Source organism: Pleurodeles waltl, chromosome 4_2 (genome assembly GCF_031143425.1).
Source record: "Pleurodeles waltl isolate 20211129_DDA chromosome 4_2, aPleWal1.hap1.20221129, whole genome shotgun sequence".
Classification (NCBI taxonomy): domain Eukaryota; kingdom Metazoa; phylum Chordata; class Amphibia; order Caudata; family Salamandridae; genus Pleurodeles; species Pleurodeles waltl.
In genome coordinates, this window is record NC_090443.1 from 1022603228 (window position 1) to 1022616853 (window position 13626).

At 41.6% G+C, this 13626-nt stretch overlaps 1 protein-coding gene across 2 annotated transcripts in view; it reads right to left on the reverse strand.

Annotated features, from left to right (window-relative positions):
* Positions 1 to 2327: 2327 nt before the first annotated feature.
* The window catches only part of LOC138293612 (membrane-spanning 4-domains subfamily A member 4A-like), a 55624-nt gene continuing 44325 nt past the window's right edge, over positions 2328 to 13626 (reverse strand). For both annotated transcript variants that reach the window (XM_069232885.1, XM_069232886.1), the window contains exon 7: positions 2328 to 7863. In XM_069232885.1, coding sequence (XP_069088986.1) covers positions 7741 to 7863 — 123 coding nt within the window. In that variant the 3' untranslated portion in view covers positions 2328 to 7740. The remainder of the gene's footprint in view (positions 7864 to 13626) is intronic.

Below are 13626 nucleotides of genomic sequence, written 5' to 3' on the forward strand. Positions count from 1 at the left end.
AGCCTGGCTGAGGAAGGGTGATACCCTGAAACCGGTCCCAGGATGCTTGTTTCCGGTCCTGGGAGGACCTGGCCTGGCAGTTCGGGTTGGACTGTTCCCATGGGTAACAGGGTCAAGACTGATTTGTATATGGCTGAGTCCAAACTGGGGTGGCATGGTGAGCAAAATAATTGATGGATTAAACCCAGATCTGTGACTGGGGGTGAATGTTTGATTGGTTCTGCATTCCGTCCATCATTTGTTTGCTTTTGTCACCCTAAGTGCACCGGGTATGCCCAGACGTGGGTCCCGGGCTGACTATGTCACTGAATTCAAGCTAGCCTAGCTGATGAAGGGTGATAACCTGAAACCGGTCCAAGGATGCTTGTTTCCGGTCCAGGCTGAGTCCAAGCTGGGGTGGCATGGTAGGCAAAATAATTGATGGATTAAACCCAGATCTGTGACTGGGGGTGAATGTTTGATTGGTTCTGCATTCCATCCATCATTTGTGTTTGTTTGTACTGGAATTGCGTGGTAATAGGCAACCAAACTTTACGACAGCCTTGGCTAATTTGACCACCAAGAGAAGGCATAATATGTGGCACACTGAGTATCAGAATTATTTCATCTTGTCACTTTAAAACACATTGCTACTGCTTAGACAACGATTTCTGCTCAATAGAGCTAGTTTAATACCTGAACACAGCAATCAGAAACTAAAATTTAACGTTTGCAAGAGGTCTGCCACTGCATGGTACCATGTGGCCTGCTTTTATTTTCCAGTCACTTTTCATGCATGCGAGTGGCTCAGAGGTGGGAGGTCCACATAGGAGACCACGAGTAGAGAGTCCATGTACGAGACCAGAAGCTCGTGCTCAGAAAAGAGACAGGAGGGTCACAGAACATTATGAAACTGGTTGGGAGGAACTGGACACAATAAAAGACTAAAGAAAGAGAAGTCATAGGAGTAAGTTTTGATCATATCTTTTTGTGAAAACAGTAGTGAATTTAGGGGTTGATTCCTCACAGAAGTATCAATGATAAAAACATTAAACCAATAAAAAGACTGAAACAGGAGAACAACACTTAAAACTTTGGAGTAAAACTGGCTAGCAAACTGTGCCTGTGAGTGAAGAGGAGATGGGTAGTAGTTAAGTGACCATGGCTGATCTCCGACATGCTGCAAAACAAGACATAATCCAAAAACATGTTGAATTGATTCATTAAACCCGTAGACCTGCCCTCTAATACTGCGACAGACAGACACATAAAGTAATTGGCCGCTTCTTTGAAGAAAAAAAAGTCAAGAGATTAAAAAAAAAGTTGTGAAGCACCACGAAGGGAAGTAAGTTAAGGCAAGGTTCAATATATGAAGGGGTGGAGTTTTGTCTCCATGAAAAATAATAATAAATTAAAAAAACTAAGTGGGGGGCGAGAATAAAAACACCAACGTGGCTAAATTGCTTAGACAAGACAGACAAGATAATTGTGGGAAAAAAGTAATCACCTGAACAGTTTAGTTTGCAGAGGCTGTTCAGCCAGGGATCTTCTGGCTATAAACACTGGTCAGAAACACTGTGCCAAGATCACATGCAGCCAAGGCAGGAAATGTTGATGTAAATAAAGCCTCTGCCTTCTAAGCACTTGCAGGGTTGGGATGGGGGAGCGGAAACACCACATGAGCGCTATCTGGCACAGAAACAGCCCTAACAGTTTCAGGCAGGAACAGGATTAGGAAACCAGAGACCAGGGAGGGAGCCCAGAGAGCTCCGGTCGTTATAGGGAGCTGCCAAAGCAGCTTGGAGGTAGCAGGCCCACGGCCAGACCACAGACATCTTGAGCCCAGAGCAAAGGGGATCCTGGAGAATGCTACACAACTGCTTAGTCACTGGTAGGCACGGTTTCACCTGTGATGGAGCAGAGCACACAGCGAAGGCACATATCAAGAGGAAAGCAAAGCTGCTTAAAAAAAATGAAATGGCCAACAAGGTCTGTTTTAACTGGCGTAGAACCAAGTACCAGACGGGAGGATGGAGGAGGGGCCATCATACGCTGTAACAGGAGGAAGCGTAATATGATGGCCAACAAAAAAATCCTCTTAGTGAAATTCCCTGGAAGGGAACTAAGCACAAAACGAAGGTAATTTTCAAAAATGGACCAATAAAAAGGAAGCATTTAAGACAAGCACAACAAAGAACAAATGGCAAGAGTGGGCGTTGTTAAAAGCCAATATTGAATACAACATGTCTTGCAGACAGCGCTGCCTATGCTTGACCTAAACACAGACCACGACAGGAAAATGTATACAGACACGGAGGATAAAACCGGAAACAACGGACAACTATGTGCCTGGCAAAACAATATTTATTATATTACTAACATCACCATGCGCTTTGAGCTACAATTACAGTGCTAAAGTTATGGAATAACAAATTATAAATTTACGAGTTAAACATGCACACTACTATATTTGAGGAAAAACAAGCTGTGCAAAGCCATCAAAAATACTCTGTTATAGTAATATTTCACTTCAGTAAAAATTGTACATTGACATTAAATGGGATGTTACAGTGTAAGAAAACATCAGAAATAATAATTTTCATGTTGTGATCTGTGCTGCTCCTCGGTATCCTCAAAGGAGGTTTGTCTTCTACTTCTACACAGATTTGTGGTCCATTTACATATTTTTCAGATGTATTTTTCTTGATATTGTCACCTGCATTTTCTAGTACAGTGGACCATACATTTCGATCTTCAGATGATGCTTTCCAGTAACTCTGTACACTGATTTCACTTTTTAGCTGCCATTATCGGATGTGCTTGAAGACCATTTTCTGCAAGCAGTTGCACAGCTGTAGTGCGCAGATAATGGTTTGTGCAAATGCGGCTTAATCCTGCTATCCTGCTGATTTCTTTCATTAGTCCTCCAATTGTTTTTTTTTCCACGAGGCTCCTTGAAATACCAAACAAAGGCACCTGCAGCATCCTCCACAGTAAGTTCCATTAATTGTTCATAGAAGCAACTGTAATCTCTGGGCAATTTGGAAATATAAAATTTCAATGATTTTACAGGACACAATGCACAACCTGGTTGGGCACATATGCGACCTCTGTTCTGATATCTAAGTTTCTCGTTTACTTCATTATGGTTTTTTGCTTGTTCATTAAAAGTTAACGTTGCATACTCACGGTTGTTTTCATCTACTAGGAAGGTGAAAGCATTTTTAGGCAACTCTCGTAATCCTTCCCTGCCATATCTTGCAAGGTGTAGTTGGGCATCAAAAAAACTTAGTACTGCAGTGAAATGGGTTCATCACAGTTCAAGATACTACCGTGTTTTATCAATGATAAGTTCTATGGTGTTTTAAATTATTTTCTTATACTGACATCTTTGCCTTCTCTACACTGTTTAATTAAAATTGCCACTAACACGTTGTTAGCAGGTGCAAATACAGCATCATGCACGATATTAACAACTCTGCTAAAAGGAGGATTATTAATTTGTCTATTTAGTCCAGCCCCTATTTATTTTAGGGTTTGATTACTATACCATTCCCCTTTGGCATTTCTTACCTCTACATAAAAATGTCTCAGGAGGCTGCAGAGTTCAGGCAGTGGTTTAATCTCAAAGTCTGGCATAGGCCCATTTTCCACCAACCAGTCTCTGAATATTTGAGTTGCCCATCTTGTTACTGTTTTAGCCTTGGTTTCAAACCTCTTCTCTTCAGGTATATACAGTTCATGTGAAGCAAAGTTTTGGTGGCGTTTTCCAGGCATCTCTCTTTGTACTCCAGCTGATTTATTTACCCACGCATCAATGGAAACGTGTCTAAATAAAATGAAAACAATTTGATGAGGCCTTTTCAAAAAAGTGAACATTTCTTGGAGGATTTGCCATGGCTACTGTTCAGCTCTTCACCTGTGTATGACTGTTGGGTAACTGCACATTTAAGCAGTAGAATGGATTGCTAGTGGCAGCGTGTGGAGTTTACGACACTCAGGTGAGAGGGCCTTTACCAGTGAGTGCAGATCTTTGGAACTGCATTGTCTTCAGTGGAGCTCTCTACATTCCAATGCTCTAATTACACAAAAACCACTGTTAGCTAATGAATAGGTTTGTTATTTAGAAAGATGGCTATGAAAGTTTACACATGAGAAAGCAGTTTTGGACAGGAGAATAAATCATGAGAGAACAAGACTAAACAGTTAGTTGACAGGGAATAGGCGTAGACATGAAAGTTGCCATCTAAAGTTACTGTGCTACTGGTGCGAAGACGAGGAGTGATCCTGTTCCCATGAGAGCATTAAAAGATGATTGACCGGCTGAAGAAAGAAGAAATTGCAACATTGAAAGAATGGTTTGTTTATAACAGTTCATGTTCCTAGACTGGGTTACCACATTGGCCACTTTCCTCTCCTCACTAGCCCATTTGCATGAGACTCTACAGAGTTTCTTGAACATCTGTACATGAGAAGCTCTGGTTTAAATGGTTATAGAATTACTGAACTAATTTTTGATCCTGAAGCCTTAAGCTTATGATCTCTTTCTCTCTCGAACTTGAAACTCTTTATGAGCTTCTGAGACTGACCTCTTCTCATTCCCATCCTAGAATAGGGATTATTTCCTTTATGTAATGTGCTTAATGCATTTATTATGGTTTATTGATTACTCATTTCTGACTACTGACAAAACTAATGATTGATATTGATGTTTATATATGATGACTAATAAAGATGGGGTACAGAAAGATTTGATTAATAAAACCCAGTAACTCATTCAAAACTCTCATTATTGATTAAGATAGACTAGAGCTAGTGATGACAATTTAATGTGATGTACGGCTCCTGATAATTCTCAGTCAATGCCAAAGATCCATCGGCCTGTGAAGTGCAGCAGGGATTTCTCCCTTATGAAGTGGCGTCTTTTCTTGTAAACCCATAACTTAACTGAGATCCCCCATGCCCCAGTATCTTGAATGCATTGATAATTAGGGATAACAGCGTAGTATTTCTAGTTTGAAGAAATTTGCACAATGCCCCTTCATCCTAAATCCCTGCCACATCTGAATAAAGTGTAATGCTTTCAACTGCTATTTCCTGTAATGAGCTACTGGATTCTGAGGCAGGTGAAAATAAGCCCCAAATTATGTACAACATGACAAAGTGGGCAAACAAGTGCTGATATTTTACATCTTCAAAAATGAGGCACCATGGAGTCACTACAAACAAACAGAGCTACACAAATGTTATTCACATGTCATGAATTTTATGAATTCAGAGGCCTTTTGGAGAAGTTATATATTACACAGAGATACAATGTGGATTTAGCACTGCACTGGGATGGTAAGTAATCAGGCTCACACTTTCTGCATGAATAATACACCTTACCTGGAAAGTTTCTCTTTGCAAAGTTAAATTAGAGTTTCCCTTTTGTAAAAATAAATATGACCCTAAAGATTGTGACGTGGAAGGAGCACACCAGAGGAAAAACTACTGTCTTAAAACAGAAGCCAGCTGAAGGATTCCTGAGTTCTCTGTCAGTCTTTCCTAGCAGAGTTTGAAGGTTTGATAAAGAGATATCTTTTGAATAAATGTCAATGCATCACAGCTTGCCTGAGCAACACACCAGTGTTTATAGTTTGTGGCCAGAACAACACTAAACTTATCTGTGAGGAAGGATTTTGATCAACAGGAAAACATAAGAGTTTGTGGTAATGGCAACTACAGTGGGCAGTTATGCACAATGCCAGCAGGCCCTGGATTAGGTAACCCGTTTAATATTTTTACAAGAACTACCTTTTTCATGCATCATCTGACATTGGGAAGTCCGCAATGCACCCCACATTATGAGGGTCTATTTTTCCCACTAACCCTGAGTGAGGACGGGAGTACATGCCCCAGATGGTGACCCTTCCTAAGGGGGTATGTGTGCTTCTCTGGATGCAGAAGGCTTTCAGACCATAAGAGGTTTGAGGAGCCCTTTCCTTAGGGTTCAGTACCTTTCCCATGGAAGTGAGGCATGACCTTGAAACTTAAAAATTTATGAAAATGGGCAGCTCAGACAGGGGCATCATATCCTACCCTATGTTTAGAATCTGTATTTCCCAAATAGCTATGTTTCAGTGGAGTGAGTATTTGTGCTGTTCCCAGGAAATCAACTCAATACAAATTGTTGTTCTCAGGTTGTGGAAAGTTTGATTTTCCTCACAGGGATGCAATCACTGACAGCTAAGCTGCAACACTGTTCAAGACAAAGGGCTTGAGGTAAATGTTTGCAGACAGGGTACTTCATCGCAACTGCCACAGAGGTCCCTCCTTCCCAACATGACGGCCCACTTGCCCTATTTAGAATTGGGCAAACCATAGGTCTGATGACAGCATAGACTACTCCATCCAAAACACGGTCAAGCCCCTCCAAAGACCCATACTCCGTTTGGCAATATATCCACCCACCTAATTTAGATGGGAGGGCATACAGCTGACCAATGACCGTCACTACTGGGAAGAATTTGCCGGGAAGTAGCACTAATAAGTGCTCAATGTCCCCTTTCCATGGGAGCAAACTCTCATGGCGAGGGGGTATTCTTTTTTTAGAAAATTTTGCTTTGGGTTTCTCTCTTTGAAAAAAGAAAGTTGTACATTTGCTGTACGGCCAGCAAACATTTCTAAATTTGACGAATGGCACCTCTGTCAGGGTGATGGGGTAATTTACAATGTCTAAATCTGCATGCAAGTAGATCGGGGACAACAGAATGCCTTCATTATATCAAACAGCCCAAGAGAGTGGTAATGCAGTGCTGAGGCAAGGGTGATTTACAGTCCATTTAGACAGACAATGATATTCCATTTGATGATGTCATACTTTTAGGAAGGTGGTCTATGTAAGGAGTAAGAAATAAATTATTTATTATGTCAGGGTGGTAAATAGCAGTACGCTGCATTGGAGGAAAGTCAATGGCTCTTGAGTTTTTCATGGGCTTTGTGGCCTAATGGTGCTGTCTAACATTGGAGGTGGCCTTAACCCTTTACGGTATTCACTTGACTTCTCGTACACTGGCTTTAAGGACTTTCTTCAGGTCAAGAAGCAAAGAATCGTAGATCAAGTTTGTGACGCACTGTGCTGCATCTTCCAGCGATCCGAAAGTGTAAGCTGATTGGTGAAGGTCGAAGCAACAACACTGATGTTACTCCCCATTTCTTTTGCTGATTTTATTGAATAAAACAAGATGGTACACTGCTTTTCTGAAGCCCTGAACACATCCCATCAGAAAGGTGTTTAATTTAATGACACTTTCTATTTAATGGTATCGCATAAATACTGCAGAATTAACACACTGATGCAAGAGTACCTTACAAATGTAGGCGTGGCATGGCCCCACCATTATGAAATATCCTCCTCTCCATATTAAGAGTGAGACCAGGGCATAAGGTACACTATGTAGTGCTGATGAGTTCTCAAAACGACCCATACGTCTTCTTTCAAGCTGGCATCTCCATTGATAAAAAGGTAGATGGAAGGATGGTTGATGGTTCTGGTCAGGATACAGGGAGCTTGCTGTTTGACGCACTACAGATTGGAATTATGCTTATAATATGTGCATGGTCTTCAAATGGAATTTTGTACATATGTTACATAATAGTGAAAATTAGCATCGGTAGCCCCTGCTTTTTAGGATGGTGGCTCAAATCAAGTAAGCATACCTTTAACAAATAGTGCTGAAATGATCAGAGTTCTTGGCACAGATAGTCTACATCCAGTTCTCACAGCTGTTTTACATTGGCCACATGGTTTGCATCATAAGGCGGTGGAGAAACAGCTAATGGTTCTTGCACAGGAGGGAATCCCAGATCCTGTCCATAGGTGTTCTGCACAACAAACATGGGCTGAAAATATTAAGGGAATATTTTAGCAAAATACACAAAGCATACTAGCCATCAAGCACTGAAAAACAGAAGAGCCTCAGAAAAAGAGAGAAGCAACATAACCATTAATGCAACAGATTATAACCCCAGGACAAAACAACCCCAAAATTCAAATCACCATAAATAATCATAATATGCCTTATACTGTACATCAGCCATCAGCAGCCAGCATCATACAGAAGCCATTGCAGACCACCTACCATCACCCACCATGGAGCACCCATCAACCATCATACTTCTTTAAGCTTAAGCCACCACAGATGTTATGTTACATTTAATTATAAAGCTCATGTCTGTAAACCTTCATGGCATTGTGAAAAACGACAAAAATAAGGGCCAGTTTTAGCAAAAGTTTGCTCTAGTGCACAACAAGTGATGCAAACTGGATCAAACCGTTAATTTGTTATTTACTTTTCCAGCTCAAAACCTTTTTGGCACTGGAAACTTCTCTAAAAATAACACAAAGCACTTTGCGCTACTCTGTGTTAGTTTGCATCTGGGGGCAGCCCATGTGTAGTACATAGGCATTCTTTCACTACCACCCACTGTTTTTGATACAGTGCTATATCTACTAACATTTGAAGAGAGGTCTTAGTGCCCCCTTGAGGCTGATGTTAACTTGGAGAACTGTTTTTATTTTTACAAACTTTTCAAACTTGTCATTTGTGCTGTATTTTTCAGCTCATATACAATGTTTGTAAGATTTTAAAGTATGTCTTATCATAAAAGCTGCTGAGCTATGTTGCGCCAAAGTAAGAGAGCAGAAAAACACCATATCTATTAATATCTGGCATAGTTTATTTGCAATGGAGCACTTTTGGTTGCCTTGGGCCATGCACTCATCCTTGCACCGTAGTGGAAGCGTCTGTGCATGATGTCTGATATGGGGGTTTGTACATGAAGTATATTTTTGTGACACAATCCGCCGCAAAATGGTAGAAAATCTTCCTTATTGTTTGTCTTTGGGAGTTTTCAGCCAGCAGTCTCGGCAATTGGCATAAATGGGTTTTTGGACAACTTTTTCTGCTTTGAAAAGTGGCATTTGTGGGATCATGATAGAGTACAGGGCTCTGAAAACTGGTCTCAGAGGAAAAGACAACTTATCATTCTGACTGCTGAATTTTTTACTCTCACCTTTGAGGCAGTTTTAGATTTCTTGGCATACTATTGTCTTTTTATTAATGTATACTAAAAATGCTTATAAAGGCTTGTAAGAAATTGGGTTGTTGATTGAGGGGGAGGGAGTGAAAACTCTACTTACGGAACAGCCACAATCCTTGTCAGGGTGAACCACAAGAAGTCACTAAAGTATCCTGTGCTTCACCATCTAGTAGCTTGGCACAAAAGCAGTCAGGCTTAATTAAGAGGCTATGTGTAAAGTACATATGCAGAACTAAAAAAAAAAAAAATGTGAAAAAACAACACAAGAACAATTCCAAACCTATTTAGAAAAATTGGATAAAATGTACTAAATTATTTGAGACCAATACAACAAAAATACAATCAGTAGAACTTGAAATGTGAAATTTTAAAGATTTCAGGTATGTATAACACCTGAAAGCACAAAGCACCACTTGTGGCCTTCTGGTTGTGTGAGATCAGGTGAAAGTCAAAAGTTGAGGCCGATGGTGATGGATTGCTGGCAGGATACAGGAGCCAGGTTAGCCCTGCTGAAACTGTCACTTTCGAAAGTTCAGAGCGAGAAGTTCTGTTTGCAGTGGAGGAGGCCAGTAGGAGCAGGAAGAGTTTTGCCAATGATCATCGCTTTAGTGTCAAGTGCAGGCCGGGAATCCCGGACGGTCGTCGCTTTAGCACGAAGATCCTGACGTGCCTGGGGAATGGTCATTGCTGGAAATTTGCATTAGCAGTCATAGCGGGCTGTTGATGCTATAGCGTGAAGAGCAGATCCTGCATTGCAGGTCGTTGCTGGCGGATGCTGTACCCAAAAAAATTGGGTTTCACCAGATCTTTGCGCTGGCAATCAGCAAGATCTTGGCATGAGCAGGCCTCTTTGCGGACGTGAAGTGCTCGGAACTTTAGGATTTCTACTTTTCTTCAAAGAGGAGTTCAACTGTTGTCCCTTCAAGGGTCTAGGACCAAAGGTGTACCTTTTGGGGATCAGGAACCCATTCCTGCAGAGGCCAGCAGGGCTCAGGAAGTTTCAGTTGCAGGTCCAGTTGAAGGTCCAGGCAGCAGATCAGCTGGGAAGGTATCCATGTACCTCTAACAGGATGTCAGTAAGCTGACTCTTGGAGTCACTTCAGCCTGGGATGAAGGATGCAGGTCTAGTCTTCCGTCTCAGCAAGTAGGGCAGGCCTCAAGCAGCAAAGCAGCAGGCGTCCTTCGTCTGTATCCACAGTTCCCGGTGTGTCCTGAAGAGTGAATCTGAGGGACCAATAGATATACCTGGTGCCCACTTTGAAGTGAGAGAAGTTTCTGGTGTTTTCTTCTACTGAGGTGTCTGGAACTTCTTGCCTGCCTGCCTGCCTTGGTCCCAGTTTGCCTGGGGCACAATGGGCTAGTGTGAAGTCATTTATGTGTGTGTGTGTGTGCTGAGGCAGCCCCATTGAATTACAAGTGTGGAAGGTGAAAGCTAAGCCCCACATCCTGGTAGAGATGGTCCATCTTGCCAACACCCAGACTCTCTATTGCATGGCTGTCTAGGAGGAATATACAAAGGCCAACTGCCTACTATAGCTATTCATGTGACCCAGGAACAGGCTGTAGTGAGAAGCAACTTGGGTTTTGAAGGATGTAGCTCGAAAAAATATTCTGACATCTGCGAGTCAGAGTGATGCTTCTTCAGCAGCTTGTTCTCCCTGTGGTTTCTCCATGCTAGTTAGGTGTTTTGATAACCCACAAATCAGCATGTCATCAGCATGCAAGTAAAATCTAGGCATCACAGAGCAGCAATAAGAATTCATCACACGCTGTTCATTATAGGTCAGCAGGTGGGACCCATCATACAACAGCCATCATATGTTGACAATAACATTAGCATCCATCATGGATTAGAGATCAGAAATCAGCCATCAGCAGTCATCATACATTAGCCCTCACAGATCAGCCATCAGAAGTCATCATCCATTAGTCATCACAGATCGACCTCTTTAATACTTGCAACCAACATGAATTAAGCATCACAGATCAACCTTTAGCACCCATGTTTTACCAGCACTACAGATCAGCCATAGAAATCCATTGCAGTGTTCACTGTGGATCAGCCATTAGGACCCATTACAGTGTTCATTACAGTTCAGCCATCAGTCATCGCAGCTCAACCTTCAATATCAACCACACATCAGTACATCAAAGATCAGTCTGGCATCCATATTTAGACAGAAGCCAACGATGATCAAACCATATCTCTTACACAGCTGCAATCATTGCACTACAAAAAAGTCAGTTCCAGATCTTGTCAACGATGGTTGGATTTGCCTACATTGGCTTCCTTGGCTTTGCTGTGTCCATTTCTTTAAAAATGCTGTGCATGGAAATGTACTTCGATTTGGTGCATAACAGCTTGCCATTTGCCAGTGGCTGGTGTATGCCACTATGCATACATCAGCCACTGGACACCATGAATATATCACTATGAATCAGTTCATAGGATTCTGTAATTCCTGTATTTTTGCCTGTCTCTAATTTCTTTATAGTCGGGGACTTGTGATGCACTCAGTCGCCCATTATAAAGACAAGACGTCAGAATTCAACCATTATAAGTTATTGCAGTAGAGATCTGATGTGACAATGCCTGTTGCCAGAGAAAGCAGCCGTGGTGAAAGACAGGCCAGGTCACGGAACAGCTGTTTAAAGCAACAAAAATGAAACATTGCTTTTCTTTCTTCTGCTCTATTCTTCTAGCTTACAGTGACTAGCAGAGAAAAATGATTATTTTGGCACTCCTTACATAATTATAGAAAAGTTAGAATCTTTCTGCATGTTTCTACACGTTCTGAGCTACTGCAACTGTTTTTTTCTTGTCTGAAGTATTTCTAATATCTTTTTGCAACAAACATCTAACAGGTGTTGGATGTGTTTAATTTTACACCAGATGTTTTATTTTTATTCTTCATGTTGCACAGCTGTTCTCTCTTTCACATGGAAGAGCTACGCACCAAGGTTTTAAGTGGTTTGTCGGAAAGGTGATGGTGTGACCATGTATTACATGGCATAAAGTACCCCCTGGCATACATGGTAAGGATATTACAGGTCACCTTGGAACTCCATAACCAAAAGAAGGAACTTGGCCTTCTGCCTCGTTCCTCTACATGGTTACAGAAATCCTTGATGACTTGCTTAATGTATAACTGGGGGGACTTTATTACTTCTATAATATTCAACACTTCAGCTAGTGCTTTCTCTGTGCTTGCATGGTGTTTCAATAGCCCCAAATCATTTGGGTGTCATCAGTATTCAAGTAAAATCTAGCCATCAGCCTTTCTTATACTTCAGCCAATGCCCTTCAAGATACACTAGACATCACAGATCAGCCATTAGCATCCATTTTACACGAATCATCAGAATCAGCCATGAGCATCCATCATGCAGCACAGCGTTCATTACATATGCATTGCCCAATGATGTAGTTCAATTTCAGAATCTTTTTTTTTTTTTTAAAGTAATTAACAGATTTCCATTGGCCATCATTTCTAAGTAAACATAAACAGACAGGATGCATTTATCATTCTGTATCAGACACCACACATAACAGGCAGCGCATCAGTCCCTTAACATCGACGATTAAGTATTGTACATCAAAACTGAATATTGCCAATCCCATATGATCAGGCATCACATATCAGACACCTGACATTCCCCATCACATGGGCAGAGGCATCAAACACACAAAATTCCCCATCACATGTGTTCAGGCATCATTATCAGACATCCAACATTTCCGATCGCACATGATCAGGTATCAGACACCTGGTATTCCACATCATGCATGGCCTGCTTTATACATCCAACAACTGGCATTCCCCCTCATACTCATGATATTCCCCATCAAACACTGCAAGGCATAATTCATCAGCATTCCACATCACCAGCGATCAGACATTCAACATTCTCAATCACGCATGATCAAGCATCAACCATCAGACAGACATTATTCCTCATCACGTGGATCTGGCATCACCCATCAGACACCTGACATTCCCCATCACAAGCGGTCAGGCATGGTATGTCAGACATCTGACATTCCCCATACATGCACTGAAGCATCATATATCTGACTTTTCCCATATATGTTTGGTCTGGCATCATGCATCAGACATCCAAGATTCCCCATCACACATAATTAGATCATATATCCTCTTTCAGATAATTTGACATTCCACATGATAACCAGACATCATGATCAGGCACCCATCATTCCCCATGACACGTCACGTTGTCAGGAATGATATATCAGACAACTGACATTTCCCGTCACATGCAATTTGGCATCATACATCAGGCACACACCATTCCTCATCAGTCGCGATCAGGCATCACATGGCAGGCACTCGACTTTTCCCAGTCTACAACAAAAGCCTCTTACAACAGACACTTGACATTTCACATCACCTGCCATCGGGCATCATACATCAGACACCCGACATTCCTTATCACATATATTCAGGCATCATAGAAAAGCACCTGCCATTCTTTACCACACATGATCAAGTGTCATACACCCAACATCCCCCATCGCAAGGGATCAGGTCTCATACATCAGAC